Raw genomic sequence first — 25,809 nt, 5'->3', positions numbered from 1 at the left:
AACCTCTTAGCCAGGACAAACTTAAGGGATTTACACCTACCTAACTTTAAATAGTAACAGTTCTTGACGCTAGTGAGCTATAAACACAAATTAGGTATCATTTGACAGTCAAGAAGGCACTTTGAGCTTTAATACAGTCCATCTAAGTGTCCTTCTCTCCCTCACCATCAGAGCCACTTTCTCAAAAATGACCTTCCCAAACTAAAACAGTAACAGTCGCTGAATAATTTAGTCTACATTCACAGTTTGTGTATCTTTGGAATGAAGACACTTTGGGCTTTACTATCCATCATCTAGAATGTATAATACTCAAAATGAAATAAGTTAAAGATGCTTAAGCAAAGTTAAAAGAAATTGTACTGCACTAAACATGTTATTATATCATAAACAATCACTTGAAATTAGTCCTGGAGGAATACAGAAAAAAATAGTAAGTCAAAAGCCACACATCTCCTGAATAAATGTTTTGAAATTAATGGCAATGTCATAAATACAATTGGAGAAGCAGTTTGATGAACACATGTACTGAAGGTTTTGAACAAGTATTTTAGTAATTTCACATATCACTTTTTTTTCTAATTGTAAAATAATAGACATAAATGTATAGTAGCGATTTATTTAAGCACAAAAAGTACATTGTGTGAAATGATTTATTTTTGCCAACTCACTCACTGGCAGAAACAGCTTCTTAGTCTGGCACATCTTTTCCAGAGAGTTTGCTGTTGGCTGCTGCTCGAAACCCTCTCCACATCAGAGATTCGGCTACATGGTTGTACGTTTGTCCAAGGTGGATTAGAATGAACATCTGGATATACTGTAAAGAGGCAAAGCTGCAAAATAAAACTGGTACATAGAAATGATATACTGTGAGCTTGTAGGGCTTTTTGTAGAACTTTTTGATTGTTTATTTTGGAAACAGGCTTTAAGGAAGGATATGCATTTTTGTGAAGCAGGCAGCCATCCATGGCCATAGAGTGTTTGCAGCTTGTCAGAACATAAACTGCTGTATATATGCAGTATTAATTTATTCAGTGCCACCCTGAAGAGGCATAAGGTCTGCTTAAATGTAAATTTAACATGCATATCATAAAATTTGCTGCATAGGTTTGTAATGAGGCAACAAACACATGTCGTCTGCTGAGTATAAGGGTTTAATGCATGTTTATGCACTGTTCATATCACTTGGCTCTTACTGTAATTTACTCTATAGCTCATTAACTAATATAAAAATATGCAGCACTTAAGAATTTTTTTACAATCATCTACTCAATCAGTTACAATATTTTTATGATTATTTTGCACATGTATTTTTATTTATTTATTCATTCATTCATTCATTCATTCATTCATTCATTCATTCATTCATTCATTCATTCATTCATTCATTTATTTATTTACTCATTTCTTTTTTTATTTATTTATAATTTGCTTTATAATAAACATAACTCATAAAATAATAGGATTAACTTTAAATAACTTTAAATAAATCTTCACAGTGACCTTACATTTTTATGAATGTTTTAGTAAAGGTTGATCCTCTGGACTTATATAAAAATTGTGACAGCAACACTTAAATGCATTTATTTATTTATTTAGGTATTTTTGTTTTCTTATTTCTTCATTTATTTCTATATTTTTTCTGCTTCAAACTACTTATTTAAAATAAGCTGAATCAATGCAATTCTTGAGGTTTTTTTGAGACTGCTTAATTGTTCCGTGTTCAATCCACTTTAATTTGCAAAAACAATTAAGTTGACTTAGGTGAATTTTGCTGGGACAACTTAAAAAATTGTGTGGAACCCAGCATTTTTTGACATCTTTAATTAACACTCACTTCATATAATTGATTTCATGTTGTCTTCCCCTGACTTGTTTTTAAAGAGTGTTTAAAAATACTACAAACAGAAGAGTCAAGAAGAGACTCTCGGAGTGCTGAGCTCAGCTGGGTGTTTAATTATTAAGTCTGCCCAGTGAGTTGGTCCAAAACAAGTTCGAGCTGATGCAAGAGGGCAGAATCCCTCTCTCTCTCATCCCTTTTTAATTTTTTTTTCATCCGAGACTCATCAGAGAAGAACAAAGCTTCCATTTATGTCCCCTGTCGAGGCACACATGGCTAATGCACCATTACGTCCTCCTTTTTCGGGGCTTTCAGGACTTTGTGGTAGCACCGAGGACTCTTTTTTCTGTCTTTCCCTTCACGTTGCACCTCGACCCCAGCCTTTTTTCCCCTCTCTAATGTGTTCTCTCACATTCTGGCCCTGCTTTTCACCTTAGCCTCTTTCCTGGAGTTTTTGATGTGACGGCGCAGGCTGTGGTTTCAATCACAGGAGAGCTTTTACAAATAAGGTAAATGAATTCAAATTGCACACCGCCTGAAGGATGGTCGGAGGTGCCGGTTAGCAGTGTGGTCGATGTTTCCAGGCGTGCTTTGACTTGGTAAACGTTTGAGGATGTTTAAAGCCATGCAGAGGCTGTAGGACCCTGCTAATGCTAATGACCTTCAGTCACTCTGACGCTTATAAATGCTGCATGATGGATGGACATGAAATGGCTTAGTGGTTTGAGAAATGATGTTGTTAAATGCAGATTAGTCTGTTAGCTTAACCCTCAATCGTGCATTACCATAAAGAAATATAGCGCTTAGGCAATCTTGTGTTTTTCATATTTTAAATGCAAATGAGCATTGTGGTGCATTGATGCAACATGTTGTAAATATAAATGTTTTATCCATTTGATTATTACTGGATTGTGAAGAAGAAAAAACATCTTTTAAACTTTAATTTTACGTTGTGTTTCACTGATAGTGTAAATCTAACTTGAGCACTGAAAGATTAACTATAATTAAGGCATAATATTATTTATTAAAGTGGGTTTTTGCTAAAAAAAATTATAATCATTTCATTAATTAATTTGTTTGTTTTTGTTAAGTTTTAATAATAAATTTTGTGGTAAAAAAAGTGGTAAAAACCACTACAGTTGTTAAAATGACAGAAAAACACACAAAAAACATTTGGTCACTTTATTTTGATGGTTCTTTTTTAAGTTGCATTGCATCTATATGCCAACTAATACTCATTAGATTATACGTAGGTTACTGTAAGTCGATACATACTTGCAAAGTTTGTTATAGTCAGTTAAATGTCTGTTGAAGGAGCAGTATCAGCAGATATTAAGCAGAGAGTCTACGAATACTCAATTAGACCATCAAAATAGTGTTACCAAACATTTATTTGATATTTACTTTTGTATGTTTTAAACTTTGACAATACTCACAAAGAATTGTATAAATAAAAAATCTATTTCAAATTAGTTTTATCAATGCAATAAATTGATCAAAATGACAAAAAATACAATATTATGAAAATATAAAAAAAAATATTGTGAAAAAAATATATATTTTATGTGTATTAGTTATGCATGAATTTGAGCAAAATGACAGTAAAGTCATTTTAAAGGATTTTAAAAAGGTATTGAACATATCTTCACATATATAGCTGAAGTCAGAATTATTACCCCCCCCCCCCCCAATTATTAGCCCACCTGTTTATTTTCCCCCCAATTTCTGTTTAACAGAGAGAAGATTGTTTTCAACACATTTTTAAATGTAATAGTTTTAATAACTCATCTCTAATACCTGATTTATTTTATGTTTACCAAGATGACAGTATATAATATTTTACTACATATTTTTCAAGACACTTTTTTACAGCTTAAAGTAATATTTAAAGGCTTAACTAATTAGGTTAACTCGACAGGTTAGGGTAATTAGGCAAGTCAAGTTAATGTGTGTGTGTGTGTGTATATATATATATATATATATATATATATATATATATATATATATATATATATATATATATATATATATATATATATATATATATATATATATATATCTTAAAGGGGCTAATCATTTTAACCTCAAAATGTATTTTTTTCTTTTTTTTTTCAACTTTTATTCAAGTTGAAATAGACTTTCTCCAGAAGAAAAAATATTGTCAGACATACTGTTAGAATTTTCTTGCTCTGTTAAACACCATTTAGGAAATATTTAAAAAAGAATAAAAAATCAAAGGGGGGCTAATAATTCTGACTCCAACTGTGTGTATGTGTGTGTGTGTATATATATATATATATATATATATATATATATATATATATATATATATATATATATATATATATATATATATGTGTGTGTGTGTGTGTGTGTATGTATGTATGTATATATATATACATATATATATATATATATATATATATATATATATATATATATATATATATATATATATATATAAATATATATATATATATATATATATATATATATATATATATATATATATATATATATATATATATATATATAGTTAAACTTCTGCAGGTCATGGTAAATAAGACTAAAGTCATACAAGAGATTGAATCTGACAACACTGTCACTCTCTCATTTTCTTGGGTATCAATCACAATCCAATTATTACATAATACTTCATCAAAATGTATAAAAATATCTAACATGATATGTACTCGTATCCCTCACATCCTTGTTTGCATTCGCATCAAGCTAAATAAGTAATCCGCTTTCACTAAAGTTTGCTTCATCTCAGGTTATTTGACAACTCCCTACTTCACGTTGTGGATGTTGATGCATCGAGTTCTCCATGTAACATTAGCACAGAGCCGTTTCTCACCTCTCGGGGCATTAAAAGTGGCCCTCAACCCTCAGGCTAAAGTGCTCTCTCACCAAATAGTGCATCAGTGCCCACTTTTAACCTGCCAAATGTGAGATACACACAGGCTCTTCGTCTCTCACAGCCTTCTTTATCTCCAAAAGAAGAGCGTGCTGATCATTTCAACCAACAAGACTGAAGACATTTCTTTTATTCGATTTCTTACCCAAATCCCTCACAGCCCTCGAGTTTAGATCTCGAAGGCATTGTCGAGGAGTTCAGTTAACATTCTAGTCTATGCTTGAAAGCAAATGAAAGTGTATGCCGAGTATAAGGGTTTAATGCACATTTATGCACTGTGTCATATCACTTAGCTCTTACTGTAATTTACTCACTAGCTCTCTTTCTTCTTCTAGCTAAGAGAAACATATGCGCCACTTTAAGAGCCCCTTTTTTGCATTATAAGGTCATATTTTGGTTTGGGGGGGTCTCCAACAACAGGCTGATATGCATGCAAGGTCAAAAAACACTTTCATTGTCTTATAATATGCATTTATTTTTAGCTAATTATCCCAATGACTCCCATATAATTAGTTTAGAGATTCATTTGTTCCCAAACCCCACCTTAAGCGCGAAGCTAATCTGAGCTGATTGATGTGATGACCCAGTCTGTTATGATTGGCTGACTGGGTTCAGTGCAAAACAGAGAGAAACGCCCACCACGGCTATGAAGTAGCATGCAGAGTATGCAAGATATCAATGCAGGAATGCAATAAAGCAATGCAGTTAAACACTAGCATATTGCTCTTCTCTTAAACCTAACCCCAAGTAATAACAACAAGACACATTCTGTATTATTCAGACAGTGGCAAAAGTTGAGCTATTTTGAAAATTGTGAAAATGTAAGCAACAGCTGATGGTGGCCATAGCAAAGTCAAATAACAGAGAATCGCGAGTTCAGAAGAAGAAACTGGACCATATGAATAGTAACAGTTACTGACAAAGTCCTTGTCAAAGTCTAACAAATTCCCATACTAATAGTCTCTGCTGCTTCTTCCTTTAATATCAAATGGCTGGCGAATCCTGCATTGCAGCGTAGGTTACTGTATCAAAAATCAGAAAAATGACAGGAACAAACACAGCACTAGGTTGTCTATACTGTGGTAATGTTGTCAAAATGAACTTTAAGCCTTTATTCCCAGCAGCTGAGTCTCCATCTGTCAGTGATCATCAGCTTGATCAGTCTTGTGATCCCCCGCACTCTGCTAGTGTCTGAAGGGATAGACACGTTCACGTTTTACCAGAACCATGGTGATGTACCATATCAACGTTGACATGTTCAAGCAAAAGATCCGAACCTAACACGATTCATTTGTTCGACTCTGAGTCGACTATTTTGTTAAAGAATCAATAGTTTTAATCACAGTGCACTTCAGATTTAAACCTCAGCTGGATGTTTTCATTCAGTTAGTGCTGTGCTACACACTGCAGAGAAGTTCATTTTCAAAAAACCATAATAGGGGCTCTTTAATTTTAAAATTTTAAAGTTAAATTTTAACTCTTTAAAAATGTTTATGACTTTTTTAAAGTAAAAGTTGTTCCTCTGAACTAATATGAGACCACCAAGATTGACAGAATTCATTTTATTTGATTTCTTCCCCAAATCCCTTGCAACCCTCAAGTTTCGATCTCGAAGGCATTGTCGGGCACTTCAGTTAACTTGTCTTGTCAAAAAAAAGCAAATACATTTTTTTTTTCTTTTTTACCAAGCATCTACTAAATTTGTTAAAATATTTTTAATGATTATTTTGCATGTACATTTTGAAGTATAACCGCCATGTAGATTATAGCAGAGGACAATGACTTATTGAATCAATCCACTTATTTATTTATTTATTTATTTATTTATTTATTCATTTATTTATTTATTTATTTTTTCATTTATTCATTTATTCATTTATTTATTTATTCATTTACTTATTTACCACTGATGAAATAATCCTGATAGGATAACGTTAAATAGACGTACACAGTGACTTTAAAATATATACATTACATTTTTATGATTTTTTTAACGTAAAAGTTGATCCTCTGAACTAATATGAGACCACCAAGATTGACAAAATTCATTTTATTTGATTTCTTCCTCAAATCCCTTGCAACCCTCGAGTTTAGATCTCGAAGGCATTGTCGAGCACTTCAGTTAACTTGTCTTGTCTGTGCTTGAAAGCAAATGAAAGCATATGTAAAAGCGATCAATTATTTACATCATCTGAAAAAAAAAAAAAGATCAGTCTGGTTCCCTTTCATCTCCGATGAACATGTTAGCGTTTCAGCGACAACGGCGTTCACACTTATGAAGCTTTTTGATTCGCTGTGCGGCGTCTGTCTGTTTATCAGTGGTGGGTGTGATTTCTTATTCACAAGGAGATTGCTTTGGATATTTCAATAAGAGCGGAGGAAATGTCAGCCTCTCCGTCCTCGTCATCTCTGCGGGCATCACTTTGTGGCCTTATCACAGATTGATGGGGAAAACAGGCTCTCCTCTAAGCGTTGTCAATCAGAAGCTCCTGTAAACATTACATATTCACAGCTGGACTCTTGTGGGTGTACGTAAATGTCAATGGACAGCCTTGTTTTATCAAGATGATGGTGTGGCCCACAGGGGGCAAAGTTTGCAGGTGGTGTGTGCCCCCTGGGGGAGCCTGTAGGCATGGCAAATTATTGCTTGTTGAAGTTTCAGCATGCACTGCAATAATCTGCTGTTGTATTACATTTTTTGCTATTCAGCTTAAATGATGCTCCAAACTTAATTTGAGCTCAGGATAGCAATGCTACATTTCTAGTAATATTTGTCTATGGGCAAATCAACATTAAGTGTTGAAACATTTAAACAATTCCATGCGTGTTTAATAAAAAGGTCAGGAGAGGGTTTTCTTTAATGTCAAAAATCTTAGTAATTTATTGGATACAAATAAATAATTTGATTCACAGAATTCTGGTATCCTCAATGCAATGCAAAAATTGCATTCAGGAGCTATGCAACAATTTAAATTTTCTGACTAGAGCTTTTATACGCAGCTGATATTATTAGGAGGAGTTTAGTGGAACTTGTCACTTGTCAATCGTTCTCCAGTCCTCCATTGGCCGCACCCATACATACATCCTCTTTTTTTACGAATTCTCTGCACAACATTAAAAGACTTCACAACTGCACTTTTTGTTCATTTTTTAACCCATCTCTGCTCACAGGAAGTTTAGCTGCAGATCTAAAACAACCCAGCATATCACACTCAAGAGAAAAAGTTAATATATCACCTTTAAGCAATACAAATAGAATGGTTCAATAAAAAACGAGACAAAAATAATACTTTTTTTTCCCAACATAAATACTCCTATTTAATGTAATTTAAGTAACAACTTTTATACTTAAGTAATAATTATTGATAATGCATTAACTATCTTGCAAGAAAACAAGATTATATTATATTTATGTGTTAATAAAACTTGTCATGCACTGATAGCTATACTGATAATTGATTCCAGTGTACAAACATTGTTTGTAAATGTACTCTGTCAAATGTAGATATGAAATATATTTTAAAATCTGTACGCTATATTTTAAGAAAACTCCAAACATACTATTTTTATATCTATTATGTCCTAAAGTAGTGGAGCAAATACACAGGCATTATTTGTGTCATTTTAATATTCTTTAGTTGTTAAATTCAATTGGTAATATACAAATGCAGTATAGACATTTCCACATTCAAGCATTTTACATAGTGGGTTTAAACAGATTGACCTTTTACAGTAGATTTACTTTACACTCATGGCCTCAATATATTATTTTCACTTACCATAACAAATCCTTAAGTTCAGCATTAGCAACTTACATTTTGTTAAATCAGTTTAAAAATCAGTGAATCCCTAACTGTGGACTCACTCTGAGTGAATCACTTGAATCAGTGAGTCGTTAACCGCAGACCTTGCTCTATGTGGATCGTTTGAATCAGTAAGTAATAGGCTTACTATGAGTGGCTCATTTGAATCAGTGAGTTGTTAACTGGAGACTTTGTTCTGTGTGGCTCAATTGAATCAGTGAGTTGTTAACTTGAGACTTTGCTTTGTGTGGATCATTTGAATTGCAATGAGTGGCACATGGTCTTCACTGTATCACAGTGGGTAGCACAATGGCCTCAAAGCAAGAAGGTTTCTGGTTTGAGCCTTGGCTGGGTCAACTGGGATTTCTGTCTGAGTTTGCATGTTCTTGCTGTGTTCGCTTGGATCTCCTCCAGGTGCTCTGTTTTCCCCCACAAGTCTAAAGACATGTGCTATAGGTGAAATGGGTAAGCCAAATTATCTGTGGTGTATGTGTGTGAATGAGTGTGTATGGATGTTCCCCAGTGATGGGTTGCAGCTAGAAGGGTATCCGCTGGGTAAAGCATATGCTGGATAAGTTGGCAGTTCATTCCTCTGTGGCGACCCCAGATTAATAAAGGGACTAATCCAAAAAGAAAATAAATGAATGAATGAATGTGTGGCTCATTTGAATCAGTGAGTCGTTAACTGGAGACTTTGCTCCAAGTGGTTCATTTGAATCAATAAGTAATAATTGACTCACTATGAGTGGCTCATTTGAATCAATGAGTCGCTAACTGGAGATTTTGCTCTGTGTGGCTCAATTGAATCAGTAAGTAATAGACTCAATATGAGTGGCTCATTTGAATCAGTGAATCATTAACTGGATACCTTGCTCTATGTGAATCATTTGAATCATAAGTAATTGGCTCACTATGAGCGGCTCATTTGAATCAGTAATTCCTTAACCGGAGACTTTGCTCTATCTGGATCATTTGAATCATAAGTAATTGGCTCGCTAGGAGTGACTCATTTGAATCAGTGAGTTATTGACTCCTGAACAGTTGCATCAGATATGTTCAATTCACAAATTAAAACATTCATTCTGGAATGTGAACTGATTCAGCAGATTAACTGAAAAGATTCTGCTCCTCCTGACCATTTTACTGGTTGATAAATAAAATACTTTAAAAAATGTAGTGAAGTTCAAAAGTACAACAATTTGTTATGAATTGTAGTGAAGTAAATGTTTCCTAAAAATACTCGGATAAAGTATAGATACTCAAAAATTGTACTTGGGTAAAGTAGTGTCAGTACATTTGTTGGGTTATTGTCCATCTGGTATCTGTGGCACATATTGAATGTAGTTGTACAGATGTTCCAGAACGCATCAGTATCTGATAATCTGTTCTTTCTGTCTGCAGTTGTGTGGCTGTGGGCTGCTGGGAGTTGGAATCTGGCTGTCTGTTTCTCAAGGCAGCTTCGCCACCTTCTCCCCCTCCTTCCCCTCTCTCTCCGCTGCCAACATGGTCATCGCCATAGGCGCCATCGTCATGGTGACGGGCTTCCTCGGTTGCCTGGGCGCCATCAAGGAAAACAAGTGCCTGCTTCTGAGCGTAAGTTTTGCCACTCCTACACACGTTTACATTCCTGAAGTGTGAAGACAAACTAATAGAACTGAATGAAACTGTATATAGCAGCATACAAATAGTCAAACTATAGTTGAAGGGGTCATGTGCTTTTTACTGGTCCTTTAGCCTCTGTTTATGCATGAAAGGTCACATCACAATATTTAAAAGGTTTATAATTTTGACTTAATGGGGTGAGGACTAGTTGAGTTTCCTTAGTAGATCTAGTTTCAGAGGTCTAATATTTACTGATATATACTGATTTTTTTTTCAAAGTTTGCAAGACAAAACAAACAAAAGACAAAGAAACATCCAAATGTGAATTAGGTGCATTTCTATCAAACTGTCATAGCAGCTGACCGTAGTATTGGTCATCGACATTAAGCAAGGCAAGCATAATGGAAACAGCTGAGTAGTCACATGGATGTAATGTTTGCTATATTATAGTTTATTTAGGTCAGTGGTCTTCAACATTTTAATCACCACGGACCGGTCAACAGTTGACCATTTTTCTGCGGCTCGGTGGAGGGGGGAGTGAGTACAATACGTAGATTGATAGGCGACCTTCAACCATTTTCTCAGAGGACGACAAGCTGAGAAACTTTGATGCAACTCTGATACAAGCTTTATTTATGAAGAAAATTAAAAAGCACTGTGTGTTCTGTGTTTGTCTAAGATAATTAGTTTATTAAAATGTGTATATTCCATACAAAGTATAAAGCTGATCATTCAGTTCTCATCACATGACTCGCGTTGCGCTTGTGGCATTCTAAAAGGTTTTGAGGTTTTCAAGTGGGTGCACCCATAGGAAATAACGAACTTGTGTGCAGAAAAGACGCGATACAGTTTGTGAACGGCCCCTGCCGTCATTTGCGATCTCCAGCAGTTGATCTTTTCTTGCTTAGATATGTTAAATTTGTCGCCTCACAACAAGAAGGTCGCTGGTTCGAACTTCGGCTCAGTTGGCGTTTCTGTGTGGAGTTTGCATGTTCTCCCTGCGTTCGCGTGGGTTTCCTCTGGGTGCTCCGGTTTCCCCCACAGTCCAAAGACATGAGGTACAAGTGAATTGGGTTGGCTAAATTGTCCGTAGTGTATGAGTGTGTGTGTGAATGTGTGTGTGGATGTTACCCAGAGATGGGTTGCGGCTGGAAGGGCATCCGCTGCGTAAAAACTTGCTGGATAAGTTGGCGGTTCATTCCGTTGTGGTGACCCCAGATTAATAAAGGGACTAAGCCGACAAGAAAATAAATGAATGAATGAAATATGTTAAATTCACCTGATTTCTTGACAAATGGGTTGCAGATCTGTTTCTTGGCCATTTGTTGGTCCTTCACTGGGCCTTTTTCCCTTTGCAAAGAAACTTTCCAAAGATCTCTGTTTCTTATTCATTTTGCTAGCTTATTGGTTAAATTTTAACGCTTACGTGACAGAGATGTAACTGAGAGAATACGGTAATTTTTTTTTAAATCAAACATTTTTCAAAATAATCGATCGTTCAGTCTCAGATAATGAATAAAACTGAAATAATTAATAATTGATCTACGGACCATTACCAGTCCATGGCCCAGGGGTTGGGGACCACTGATTTAGGTAATTCTTTTCTATTTCAATTTCACAAACCCCTTTTCACACAAGTCCAAAACCACTTTAAGCGAATGTAAAAACATCTTCTTTTTTTTTTCTTTTTTTTTTTTACAAATTAACGGGTTTTCATTGAACAATTTGTTTGCATTACTCATTTCTCATGCGACAGTTCAGAATGTACATTAACACAGGGTGATGGAGACCCAACTATTACCAAACATAACTAACAATGTGTGGATTTTTGTTTTGTTTGTATTTGACAGTTTAGGCAAAAGAAAACTTGGTTGAATGTCACCTGAAGTTTCTGTTTGTGCACTATGTGTATTTCCACTGAGAAATCCATATGTCAGCAATTTAAATTTACAGTTTTTGTTTTTTAATGGAGCTACTGAAACAAGAGCTGTAAAGACTCTTCTAGCAGTAACTCATTTGTTTGTAAAGAGACTTGCACATTAAAAAAAAATATATTATTATTATAAGTATTATTATTATTATTATTATTATTATTATTATTATTATTATTATTATTATTATTATTATTATTATTACCATTATCATTATCATTATTATTAATATAATTTATTATTATGATTATGATTATGATTATGATTATGATTATGATTATTATTATTATTATTATTATTATTATTATTATTATTGTTATTATTTTTGAATCACATTATTATTATTATTATTATTATCATTTAATAACATTATTATTATTATTATTATTATTATTATTATTCAACAAAAAAAAACATATTTACTGCTTTGTTTAATAAATAATCTATTAGGATTTGAAACTTTACAGACTCATTCTTACTACACCTGAAAGTTGTGTCTTGATAAAAAGCAAATTATGGCCTATTAAACATCTTGCGTTCAGTTGTATGTTTGTGTGAATAAAATAACACAATGACAGCCGTATATAATAAAAGCAGTCATCATCATCACAGTACTCTCCTTATTGAAAAAAGTATGGTGCTAAATTGTATAATCAACCATTTTCACAGTCACTTTTTGTGACTACGAGTTTTCCTACATCATTGTGCTCATTTTACATCCTTTTTATTCATCTCCTCGCATAAATCAATTATTTTTGCCTTTAGAATCAACATTTCATGTCCTTTATTTATACAGTGAGCAGATGTGTAAGAAGTGGGATAATGTACAGCCGGCGAGTCCATCTCAAAATAAGCCCCGTCAGGATGGACTGAATTATGCCTTATGAATAACTTTTTTAATGCATTATACATACAGGCTTAAAGTAAACTGTGACCAGAGAGCTTTGCTAATTATCAGCATTGCAAAATAGGTCTCCTCATTGGACTCAGGGGTTTTGGTTTCAATACAAGAGTTAAACCACATGCTTTTATAATTTTCCCCCCTTTTTGACTGTTCTTTCTCTTTGATTTCCCCCTCATTCTCAATCCCTCCCTCCACCACCACCACCAATCATTCGGCTAATGGTGTTAGACACAGTCTAATTGAAAAAGGTTGTCGCTCGCTGTGCTTTTCTGCCATTTACAAGAGTGAATAATACATCTGCCTCAATGTCATTCTGCTTTGTTCTGGCATATGCACTTGTGGGCTTGACATAGGATTCCAAACAAGCATCATTTTGTTCAATTTATTTAGTACAATTAACACAAGTCACATTTAGTTCAGTTCAAGTATATGAAGTGACGTTTGGAGAATTCATAATCCAGTCAAACCTGGAATCATCATCACCATACCCCTGTATCATTACTTTTTAATGCCAGTCTTCGGTTCATACGGTTCTCTAAATGCCTGTTAGATGGGATGGAGTAAATTTGAATTGCTTGACCTTTAGATTTCACTATCTGCGCTGTATATACGCGTTGTCCCAAAGTCTGAGGGAGAGTGAGACATCAGAGAGGAGTTTTCACGTCACTGGATTTGAGATCTAAGCAGTCAGGCCTGTGTTTCTGGATGTGGCGTAGCACTTTCTTCCCTGAGAGGTCTAGGAAGGAAGAACCATCAAAGCTTTTGCAGTCTTCACATCCATTCCTTCAACTTTGCCCCAATTTACGTATCCCATATGGCCCAGAGCAGTGAGTAAAGTCATGGCAGAGCAGACATATACACACATTGTCATTCAGCGCTTGGCGAGGCCACACGTAGACAACACAATCATTCTCGCCTTCCTTTAATGGCGGAAGGGAACTTGTTTTGCGAACCTGTCAATGTGGAGGTTCAATAAACAAGTGTCTTAAAGTTTTTCAGATGGCCCGAATCTGCGTCTCAGATGGGATTTGACAGGAGCGGTCATCAGGAGATGACTGGAAAATGTATCGAGCACTCAGCGAAATAATGTTTACTGGCTGACAGGCGCATGCTGTGTGGAAGGCTGTGTAAATATTTAGCTGAAGAAGTGAAACAGAATGAGAGGGAGAGAGCGAGTGTGGAAAGCTGAGATGATTCATTCAGACAGGTCTTTCCCTGTTTTTCTTTTTTTTTCTCAATCGTATCGCTCACTTCCTTTCTTTGTGTATTTTCTTTTTACAGTTCTTCATTGTCTTGCTGATTATTCTGCTGGCTGAGCTGATTTTGCTCATTCTTTTCTTCGTCTACTCTGATAAGGTAAGCCAATTGTATCTTCTACAAATGATTATTCTTCATTTCCATGCAAATCCCACTATCTAATCTTTAATTAGCAGTGATTTCTAAGGCTTTGATTTTGCATGGTGGACAGTCTAGCAGTATTGCACCACATCCTAAATAGGCATGATGTAAATCATCAAATGATATAAATCCCTTTTATGTAAATCTTCCTTTTTGTCTCAAACAAATAAGTAAGTGGGTAGCGTATGGTCATAGGGAGTGCTTAATTTGTAAATGAATAATTCCGGGAACAAAACCAGGAAATAAAAGTTACCGTGACCAGCGTCCATCAAACCATTTCAGTTTTCCCGGAACATGATGATAACGGTGATAGCTCAAAAAAGAACATCACATTTGAATTTTTTGTGCCATATTTAACATTATAGGTCAGTCATGGTTAAAATCATGTAGCTACAAACATAAAACGTACAATCTCTATTCAGTTCATTTCACTATTATGTGCCAAGTAAAAAAAATAATAATAATTAAAGGATTCAATCTGTCTAATATTCAAGAGCCCACAGTTACCTTTTCTGTCATGTTTTCTGGCTGACTTGAGATCGCTTTGCTTACCATCCTCATCCATTCGCACAGTTTCATCATCTCAACATCTCTTTTGATCAGGCTTATTATTAGATTTAGATATTAGACTGCATCTTTGCCTTTTTGAAAATACAAATATTATTTAGGCCACTATGCTATTATTTATTTTCGCAGCTCATTCTACATGAAACAATAACCACCACCCAATGAAAGTGATTGTAAACATAAGAAAGATGATCGGCAGAAAAGATTGTTGAGGGCCATCATCCACACAGCCTTTGTGCTCATTTTCTCTTTCTCCCACACATTCACACACACATACATGCGTGCACATAGGTATTCACCACGCACAAGTTCATGCCGGATCCATTAAAATAAATCCTGGAACACAAAACACGAATATCTGACATTTTCCGGAACAGGATAAGGCAAGATGTGGCTCAAATTAAGCACTGGTCATAGGTTTAAGAACTGATCAAATGTACAGTACATGTGCATTTTGATGCAATATAATTTGCTTTTGGTTGCGTCTATCAAAGATATAAATGTAAGTTTATGTATTAGCCCAATCCCAATTCTACCCCTTAGCCGTTCCTCTCATGTGAGAGTAGCTGTGTGTATAATTATCTTTAGCTTGAAGGCGTAGGGCTAAGGGGAAAGGCTAGAGAGCCCTTCAAACTCATATTTTTCAAAACCACACTCGAAACGAAGGAGTAAGAAAATTTCCCAAAATACAGCAGCTACAACGGCAGCATGGCTGCACATGGAAGTCAGAAGATGCACAAATTACTATTTTTGTCATTATTACGAATTTTTACAACAAAAAGCTTCTAGTTTAATACAGTTAAAACGACGTTCATGATTTGCCGTCATGATTAAAAAATAAGATTGAAACAATGCTAAATTTAGCTATTCATAATACATATTAATAACTGTATAGTAGTCATACCTGTCAACCCTCCTGTTTTTCCCGGGATTCTCCCGTATTTTACAGTTCTATCCTGCTATCATCCCGTAAAGGTATGTTACTGTATTTCTCCCGTATTTTAAGTCTTTCTCAGAAGGGTGGCAAATAAACATTAAAGAGCCGAGCCTCCCTAAACCACCAGGGGCCGCCCCTTGCTCTTAAATGTAAGTGTTCTGTGCTTTCACTTTGTTTAGGCAGGAAAACACTTTGAAATAAATATAAAAATGGGACGATTCCCTTTCATTTTCATTACAATTCTCTTCATATGCAATTCTCAAAACAGTCATATAGCGGTGCGTGACTGTCAGCTGACGCACTCCACAGTGATAAATAGACTGGATTAGTTGGGAATAGTTTCCCAAACGAATTCTGTACACGCGATTTGAAGCGGAGTGAAAATGGGTTTTGGGTGCGTGTTTAAACAGACATACACACATAATTAATAATAATAATATCTAAAGATGTCAATCTTGGTGGGGGTTTTAGTCAAACACAACTAATTTCACTTTAAATGAGCATAAAAAGTTAGGAAAGCAATCAAATGCTTTCATTATAACATTAGATGTGTGTATTTTTAAAGTGACACCTGTTATTAATTGTAATCAAACAAAAAACTAAATAAATGAGAGATTTATTTGTTGCTCGTTAATCAGAATATGCATGATGAACCGTTTGCCAATGTATTTGCTGCTAATGTATACTATTTATTTGTTCTTTTGTAAATATTAATAATAAAACAATACTGACCATTTAACTGTTTATTTCCAAAGAAACAGCTCCAAATTAACATATTTAGTCATTTGAGAGTTTTTTAAAAAGGGGGTTGGGGGGGATCTCTTATTATGATGGGCATATCCCTTATTTTCGCATCCCAATGTTGACTGGTATAATAGTAGTACCACAACATATTTTCACATCTGTCACTCGATGACACTCAAATAACTTGTCACAAAGGTCTATTGGCTTGGAATCAGCTTTGAAAATGTGTCTGGTATAATGTTAATGTTGTTTATGGTGTGTTTACATAGATGAAAATGGTCACAGTGTAAATGCAAAGTACAGTTACAACATTATTGCCACATTATATTGTTATGATGACATGATATCATTGCCTTCAGTGATTTCCTGAAGATAAATACCAAAAAAAAACTCAACTGGAATAACTACAGCAGTCGCCGTCCTCAATCTCATAAGAGCTCGCAATGACATATGAGGTCGTGTGCGGGTGTTTTAGTAGTTTCCCATTTCTTAGGGGCAAAATTTGAAGCCTGTCCCTGAAGGGGACGGGGTAGGGGGGTACAAAAATAGAATTGGGATTGGGCCATAGCCACATCTACATTAAATGTTAATGCTCAAAATGCATTTCCTTAAAGCTGTTCCAAACCTGTTGAACAGAAATAAGATATTTTGAAGAACGCTGAAAACCTGTAACCATTGACTATTTGTTTTTCTTACTATGGAAGTTCATTATTACATCATTATTTAACAGAATAAAGAAACTAATAAAGGTTTGAAGCCACTTGAGGAAGAGAAACAGACATTTTCATGTTTATTTCTGTCTGAGCTATTCCTTTAAACTTCAATTATTGATTTGAAAAAATGTTTTATTATAATTTATGCACGTCTTCTTGCATAACAAACAAACATCCACCTTGAGTAAGTGTATGCAATTTTTATGCACCTTTTTTCCTTATGTAATATCTCCATAAAATGTGCATAAAATATGTAGATGGAAACCCAGCATTTGGGTTTTCAAGCAAGCCGTCCTATTTCCCAGCTTAATCAGGTCAGCGAGCTCTTTAAAGAGCAGCCGCCCCTCTTGTCTTTGTCAGTGCAGGTTAAAAGTTTTCATCGCCAGGCTAGGACTCAAAGGTCAGCGGTCACCATACACAACAAGGCCTAATCCTGGCCAGTTGTCACCAAGTAATTGGCGCTGAGCTCTTTCTCGGTCAATCCTTCCACCTGCCTTAGTGGTCAGGCTGTTTCTCATGGCCTTCAGGGTAGCATACACGCACAGAAGTGGAAGCAATATAGTGCCCACTGGAATGTCTAAAACAGAGCAATTTGACCTCTCGACACCATGCAGACCCAAGTGGATTACTACCCACCCAGCGCACACAGACATCCTGTTTCCTCTATGTTGGAGTCACAAACGTCACCAAACAGATGCTTTCAGAGTGTGCATTGCATGGCCTCCTTTTCAAGGGCGCTTCCCAAAAGTGCGACAGGATGCTTGGAGGTGTTAAATCCCGTCAAGGATTTCTGGGTGGTTCATTATTCACTCAGTTTGCCACGCTCTCTGTGGAAGCTAAAGTAATTCACTTACCCACAATCCATTTAGAGATTAGGATCTGCCTATCTCCGAGGTACGAGGACTGCCTGGTTGTCTTATCGGAGCGTGTAACTCACACTCAAGCATAGACCGCAAACCGATGTTGCGTTTTAGTGGCAAAACGACTGCCACATTTTCCCGAGCACACTACATGTTTCTCTGCTTACTCTCATCTGTGTTAGTTTGTTTTTGCAACTACATTTTGTGCTTTGCATTGTGTGGAGATACAAGAGTTTACTTTTATATGTGACCCCTGAGCCACAAAATCAGCCTTACAGTACATACTTTGGGTACAGTACCCAAAAAGGCATTGCATGGGTCACAACTACCGGCTATGCTTTAATGGCCAAAAAGATTGTGCTCCATAAAGATGTTTTGTAATCCTCCTACTGTAAATATTGCACATTTTAACCCCTTCAGACCATGTGTCCATTACAATGGACATCAGGTCAGCCTATTTTTTATGGTTCCTGAGCATTTCATCTAATTTAAAGCTTGCAGTCCATGAGAGTGGATGATGGCGATAAGACTCGGGATATTGTAATTTGATAAATACACTTTACTGAAGAGCAGAATGGCGTCACTTCACTCCATACACAGACGTACGCCACATTTACAATGTTTTTATTCAGATTTATTGATATGTTTGCCAATATTTTATAGATTGTATGTAAAAAAATTATAATAAAAAAGAGGTATTGCACTTACTAACTAAAGTTTAAAATCTTTTGTAACATTGTAAGCTTTAGATCAGGATTTTTTCAAATATGTCTGTCCTTTAGGATGGACAATTGGTTTCAGATCTGTTACTGGACTTAAATCTCCAGTATTGCTGATTAAACTTTTTTATATATATAAAAAAATGATATTGATGTATTCATTTATTGCTGAAACACCTTCATATGCAGAATAAACAGATCTTGACGTTCTTGAGCATTAAGCAGATGGAAATATCTCAGATGTGGAAATCATGTGGAGTGATGAGGAAGATGAAGATAAAGTTTTCTAAAAAACAAGGTGGAATCCGTACCTCAAAAACCACAAAATTAAAGTAAAAATGTTACAATCTTAATGTTTGGGGTTTTAAAAAATAGATTTCAAGATTAAACCAGCAATCATTTTTATTTTTTTTATTTTAATATTATTATTATTTTTATGTTGGTGTAATATTCAGGAATTACAATAGTTCTGACCTGATGTCCAATGTAATGCACACACACACACACACACACACACACACACACACACACACACACACACACACACACACACACACACACACACACACACACACATATATATATATATATATATATATATATATATATATATATATATATATATATATATATATATATATATATATATATATATATATATATGTGTGTGTGTGTGTGTGTGTGTGTGTATGTATATATATATATATATATATATATATATATATATATATATATATATATATATATATATATATATATATATATATATATATATATATATATATATATATATGTGTGTGTGTGTATATATCATATATATCATTTTGGTTCATTACCTGGTCAAGTTTCTTCTTTCTGTTGGAGACAAATGAAGATATTTAGAAAAAAGTTTGTTTCTGGGACATTCATTGAATTTTTTGGAGGTTGATGGGTCCCATTAACAATACTTCTTCAATATATCTCATTTTGTGTTCAACAGAAGGAAGCAAAGCATTTAAATACAAACACAAGGTTTAACTACAAATGAAGTAAAGTAAATAGTAAGTAAATTTTTGGGTAAAATTTTACTTTAAGGCTGGGGTTGTCCAAACTCTGTGCTGGAGGGCCGGTATCCTGCATATCTTAGTTCTAACCCCAGTCAAACACACCTGAACCAGCTAATCAAGCTCTTTCTAGGTATACTAGTGCTGCGTCCCAATCTGCATACTATCCATCATAAATGTCCCAAACCATAGTAGGTTGAAAAAAGTATGCCAGAGGTTCATGCATGGTTTGCTATTTCCAGTAAAAATTTAAGTGTAGAAGCGTCCATACTCTAACCGCTGATATTGCCCACAATACATTGTACATTGGATGCAGATTCGATAAGAACTACTAACGCGTATGAAAAGTGTAAATGAACTACAAACATGATGGATGCGCGAGACAAACCGTCAAGTAGAGAGGCTTCGGTAAAGATGTTTAAATGACTATTAGTCAATATCTAACCAACTGGAAAACTTTTCAATCACATTATTTGTGTTATATTTCATCTGCAACAACAATACTGAACTTATATAAAGACGCGTTTGAACGTCTGAATGCATAATTACCCAAAGCCCTGAGGAGATTTCTCTGCATGAAAGACCTGTGAATGGGAGATTAACCTTCTACTGCTTCTCCAATAAGGTAGGAAATTAAATATGACAGAAATGTGGATGGTGTGTGGATGATTGACAGGGGGCATAACTAAGCAACACAACGATCTGCCAAGTAGTATGTCCCAAAGCTTGCACACTCTTCTGTTGCACACTCAAAAGTGTAAACTTTTCCTTCACAAAAAAGTACATACTTTTAAGGTGTAGTATAATTATGGGAACTGGGACGCAGCATAAAAACTTCAGGGAGGTTGATCGAGAGAAGTTGGAGCTGAACTCCAGAACTGAGTTTGGACACCCCTGCTCATCGATGAATTTGCTCTTCAGTGTTTGGACTCTCAATAATGACTTCAAACCACACTGAACTGAGCTAAACTGAACTGAACTTAAACACTAAAAACTGAACTACCCTGATCCAGTTACTATGACCATTTATGTGAAGCTGCTTTGACACTTTATGTGAAGCTGTTTGTGCTTTGACACAATCTACATTGTAAAAGCGCTATACAAATAAAGCTGAATTGAAGTGAATTGAATTTTAGGGAAACCAATTGAACCAATATTGTGGAATGTTCAGACACAATGGCCATTCCAGACCCTAAAAACCATGCATTTACGTCATTTAATGAAATCTGTTCATCTTCAAATAGTGTTGATTCACTTTGGCGACCCCTGATGACATAAAGAGACTAAGCTGAAGGAAAATAAATAAAAAAATGAATAAACTCTCAGATTCCAGATTTTTAAATTGGTGCATATCGACCAAATATTCTAACAAAGTATTTGGTTGATATGCACAAGAACATGGATTCCATGTTCTTGTGATGAATAAATCTTAATTTTCCCCTAAAAATGACACTTTATGGTTACACAAGGGCTGAAGCTAGACTGAAAGTGGTGTACCCAAACATGTATTAGTCTTTAAAGACCACTCTGAGAGCCCCCAGCCATCTATTGATGTTGTTCTCGCTAGCAATATAAGAAACCTCTGTGACCTTTAACACACTGTGATGAGGTAGATACTTCAGTGTAGCGAGAGATAGAGAGAGAGAAGATGACAAATATAGGTTTGTATCCATCATACAGCCCTTTAAGCACATCTTTTCATTTTCCAACACAAAAACTTGGCAGCAGGGGTATCACCATCACAGCCGATTCATCTGCACGGATTGGTGTGAGCGATCAGAGGAATGTTTAATTCATCCCATTATTTGATCTCCAAATCACAAGGTATTCATTATCACCTCTGAGTAAAAAAACGTTATGTTGGCAATGTATGAAAGCGTGCTCATTCTGTACAAAGCACAAAGCTAAAGCCAAACGTTTTGCTTGAATAGACAAGACACTGGTGCTAAAGAGCACAACGTATGTCAAGAAAATATCCCTTACTCATTTACACAACAACTGAACTTTAAAACAGAGCAGGATTGTATGTATCCATGTATTCGTGTTGCTTATGCCAAATGCTGACCCTGCCAAACAAAGTTTACAGCAGAAAGTGAGACTTAGCTGAATGGAGTGCTCTGCTGCTGATGTGTCTCATCTGCTTCAAGGTTGTGCATTCAGAAGTGCTCTATATATACCTCGGTTATTATGCTGCATTGTATAGCCATTTGTCTCTAACCTCCTTCCACTAAGAACTGCTGCTTACTAGTTACCTTTTTCAAACCATCCTCAGTAAACCCTAGAGAGGGAAGTGTGTGTACATCAGCAGTTTCTGTAACACTCAGACCAGTGCATCAGGCACCAACAACCACACTACATTCAAAGTCGCTTTAATCACCATTCCTCCCATTGCGATGCTTGGGTTGAACTTCATCAGATCAGAAGTCTTCCAATGAAGTTGAGCTTTATTGTAATTCTGCTACATGTCTGGACATTATGTGGATTGAAATGTCATGTCTTTCAGGACCACAGTGCTCGTAAATAAATATAAGCATAAATATGAATGCATCACTGGATTTAAGAGTTAATAAGTTTTAAACCTATACATAGCTAACATACTGGAGCAGTAATCTAACTACATATACTTTAAATGGTTAACTATGCCTAAGATAGACTATGCAGATTTCAGGGGGATTTCAGTAAATCAACACTTTTTGAATATGAATAGATGACATTAAAATACATAAAAGCACCATTTTTATGAGGTCTGGAATAGCTATTGGGGTGACTATGCCACCATCTTAGTTTTCCCTCACAGTAAATATTCACAATTTGAATATTATCACTCAACTGAATGGGCGTTATCAGCTGATAGATATAGGCCAGTAGGGGCCTTTTGAGTCCACTGGTAGGCTCAGAAGACTTTTATCATCCATCCATCCACATGGTTAATCAGCTATAGACTGCACATGGCTGTGGCCGGAAAGTAATGAGAATTATTAATATTACTTATTAAATTTCCCATTAATTGTGTTTTATCAACGTCTACCCCAAACCCAACCCTTAGTCCATCACAGTAATGTAAAAACAGATCTGGAGTCTTCTCTATTAGTATATTCTATATAATTTATATAATTTCTATATAATTTCCTATTACTTGTATTTTATTAACGTCTATGCCTACCCCAACCCTAAATCCAATATAATTTATATAATTTCTATATAATTTCCTATTACTTGTATTTTATTAACGTCTATGCCTACCCCAACCCTAAACCCAACCATCACAGTGATGTAAAAACAGATCTGGATTTGGAGTCTTCTCTATTATAACTGATTAACCACGAGAATTATTCATAATATTTATTAAATTTCCTGTTGATTGTATTTTATTAACGTCTACCACTACCCCCAACCCTTAACCCAACCATCACAGTAATGTAAAGCAGATCTGGATCTGTAGTCTTCTCTGGTACAGCTGATTAAACACAATAATTATTCATATTATTTATTAAATTTCCCATTAATAGTATTTTATTAATGTCCACCCCTCCCCCTACCCTAAACCCAACCATAACAGAAATGTAAAAACAGATCTGGATCTGGAGTCTTCTCTATTATAGCTGATTAATCATAGAATTATTCATATTATTTACTAAATTTTCCATTAATTGCATGTTATTAACGTCTACCCCTACCCCAACTCTAAACCCAACCATCACCGTAATGTAAAAACAGATCTGGAGTCTTCTCTATTGGTATAGCTGATTAACCACGAGAATTATTCATATTATTTATTAAATTTCCCATTAATTGTTTTTATTAAAGTCTACCCCAAACCCAACCCTAAATCCAACCATCACAATAATGTAAAAACAGATCTGGATCTGGAGTGTTCTCTATTATAGCTGATTAATCATGAGAATTATTCATATTACTTATTAAATTTCCCCTTGATTGTATTTTGATAATGTCTACCCCTACCCCAACCCTTGACCCAACCATCACAGTAATGTAAAGCAGATCTGGATCTGGAGACTTCTCTATTAGTATAGCCGATTAACAATGTTGATGGATGAGCCTACTGGTAGGCGCAAAAGGCCCCTACTGGCTCATCATTCAATCGAGTGATAGCATTCGAAGCAGGTGTAAAAGTGTAATATTACCTCATTATTTACTCTCCATAATTTGGTTTTAAACGTTTACAAGCTTGTTTCTTCTCTTAAACACAAAAGATGACATCATGAAGAAGTCTGGTTGCTGAGACCCATCAACCTCCATAAAAAAGAAATGAAAATTGCAGAAAACCAGCATTCTTCATAACATTTTTTAAATTTTTTATTCAACAGAAGAAACTTTAACAAGTGAAGAGTGAGTAAATGATGGCAGAATTTTTTGAGCGGGGTTGGCTATCCCTTTAATTATGTCTGCATGCCTAAATATAAAAGGTTGCTGCCAGTTGTTTAGCTGATTTATGTTCCTCTGTGGATCAACAAGCAGTTCAACAGATGCACCTAAAAAAGCACATGTATAAATACATCACACAGAAAAATCTTCTTCTTTCAAATGTATTTTTACATCTTCATGATTTGAGCACTGCGAAGTGTTTCAGTATGTTTCAATTGTTTCTACCATCTTTAGTCTTTAACTCAGCATGACGTCTCCCTACTGTAGATATGTTGGAAAAACACTGGTGTAGCAGGTCTCCACCTTACCGATTGTATGTGAATGCAGTGGATTAAAGCACATACGTGGACCTGCGGTGACCTACCATCTGACTGCGGCAGATGGCGAAGGCTAGGCACCAGATTAGAGCATCCGTCTTTACACTCATGACCTCATTCCAGCGCGTGTGCCACAGGATGGCGGCCAAATGAAGCTATATTAGCTGGTTTGGAGGGTGGAGGGGGGAAAGCACGGTAGCGTGATTTTTTCGGATAGGCTTACAGAGACAGATGAAGAGCATTACCGCACACTTTCGCCTCCTCAGATGTGGCTGGGGTTTAATCCATAGATGACTCACAGTTTTTAGCCTCTAATGTTGTGCCATTACAGGAGCAAAAGCGACGCAATTAGGGATGCTCTAAAAATGAGGAGCAGCCCACATGCGCAGGTGATGAGTTGAGTGTTATTGATGGGTGGAAACACAACCATTTTAAAGGTCTCCAAACTCGTTTCATAATTTTGTAGCAGAAAACACTAGTCTCCGTTGTGTTTGCTTTTATTTTCAATTTACACGGTGATTCTGGAAGAGTAAAGCTTGTGATCTCATGTGGTGGCATTATTGCAGTTGCTTGTTTACTTGCTGATTTTAGCTCTGAATTAAATCAATTTGCTCGCATTAAACAAATCAACAAAACACTGTGGCTGTATTGAAATAATTTACATTAGGCTTTACTATATAAAGAGCCGTTTTCCACTTCGGGAGCTGAAAGTAGCAAATGTGTCTTGTAAACCGCCTGATCATGTGTATGACGGTCAGCCAGCTTTTCGAAAGACTCCGGGCCAGGTTTCAAAGCACCTGACGGCGTGACAGTAGGACCCATGCTGCGCATTTCTTGCCAACTAGCAGCATGGCCAGACTTTCCCTTGCTGATCAAGAGTCTGGCCCATCATCTGGGCTGGAAATTACCATCTCATGACAGCCACTTGCAACGGGAAGCTTTTATTTGCTCTAATGGGACATTATTTCCACAGTTGAAATGTTTGGTAATGGAATAGTTCATCCTAAGATGGGAATTTGGTCACCCCGGCCTCATTCTACACTGGAAGAGATATGAGATTTCTCTGAATACGAGAAATGATTGAATGATTTATGAAGATACAGACTAGAAACAAGTCAAATGATCTGCTAG

The 25,809-nt window shown here is 35.6% G+C and overlaps 1 protein-coding gene across 8 annotated transcripts in view; it reads left to right on the top strand.

The window, feature by feature from the left end:
- The window catches only part of tspan9a (tetraspanin 9a), a 494,333-nt gene that overhangs the window by 435,877 nt on the left and 32,647 nt on the right, over positions 1 to 25,809 (top strand). For 6 of the 8 annotated variants that reach the window (XM_073929887.1, XM_073929888.1, XM_073929886.1 and 3 more), the window contains 2 exons: positions 9,959 to 10,150; positions 14,276 to 14,350. In XM_073929887.1, coding sequence (XP_073785988.1) covers positions 9,959 to 10,150; positions 14,276 to 14,350 — 267 coding nt within the window. Of the gene's footprint in view, positions 1 to 9,928; positions 10,151 to 14,275; positions 14,351 to 25,809 lie in introns of all 8 variants that reach the window. The other 2 variants (XM_073929890.1, XM_073929892.1) reach the window with 1 other exon arrangement.

Source organism: Danio rerio, chromosome 18, assembly GCF_049306965.1.
Source record: "Danio rerio strain Tuebingen ecotype United States chromosome 18, GRCz12tu, whole genome shotgun sequence".
Classification (NCBI taxonomy): Eukaryota; Metazoa; Chordata; class Actinopteri; order Cypriniformes; family Danionidae; genus Danio; species Danio rerio.
The sequence above is the reverse complement of the archived record's forward strand: the minus strand, read 5'-3'. Positions and strand labels throughout refer to the sequence as shown.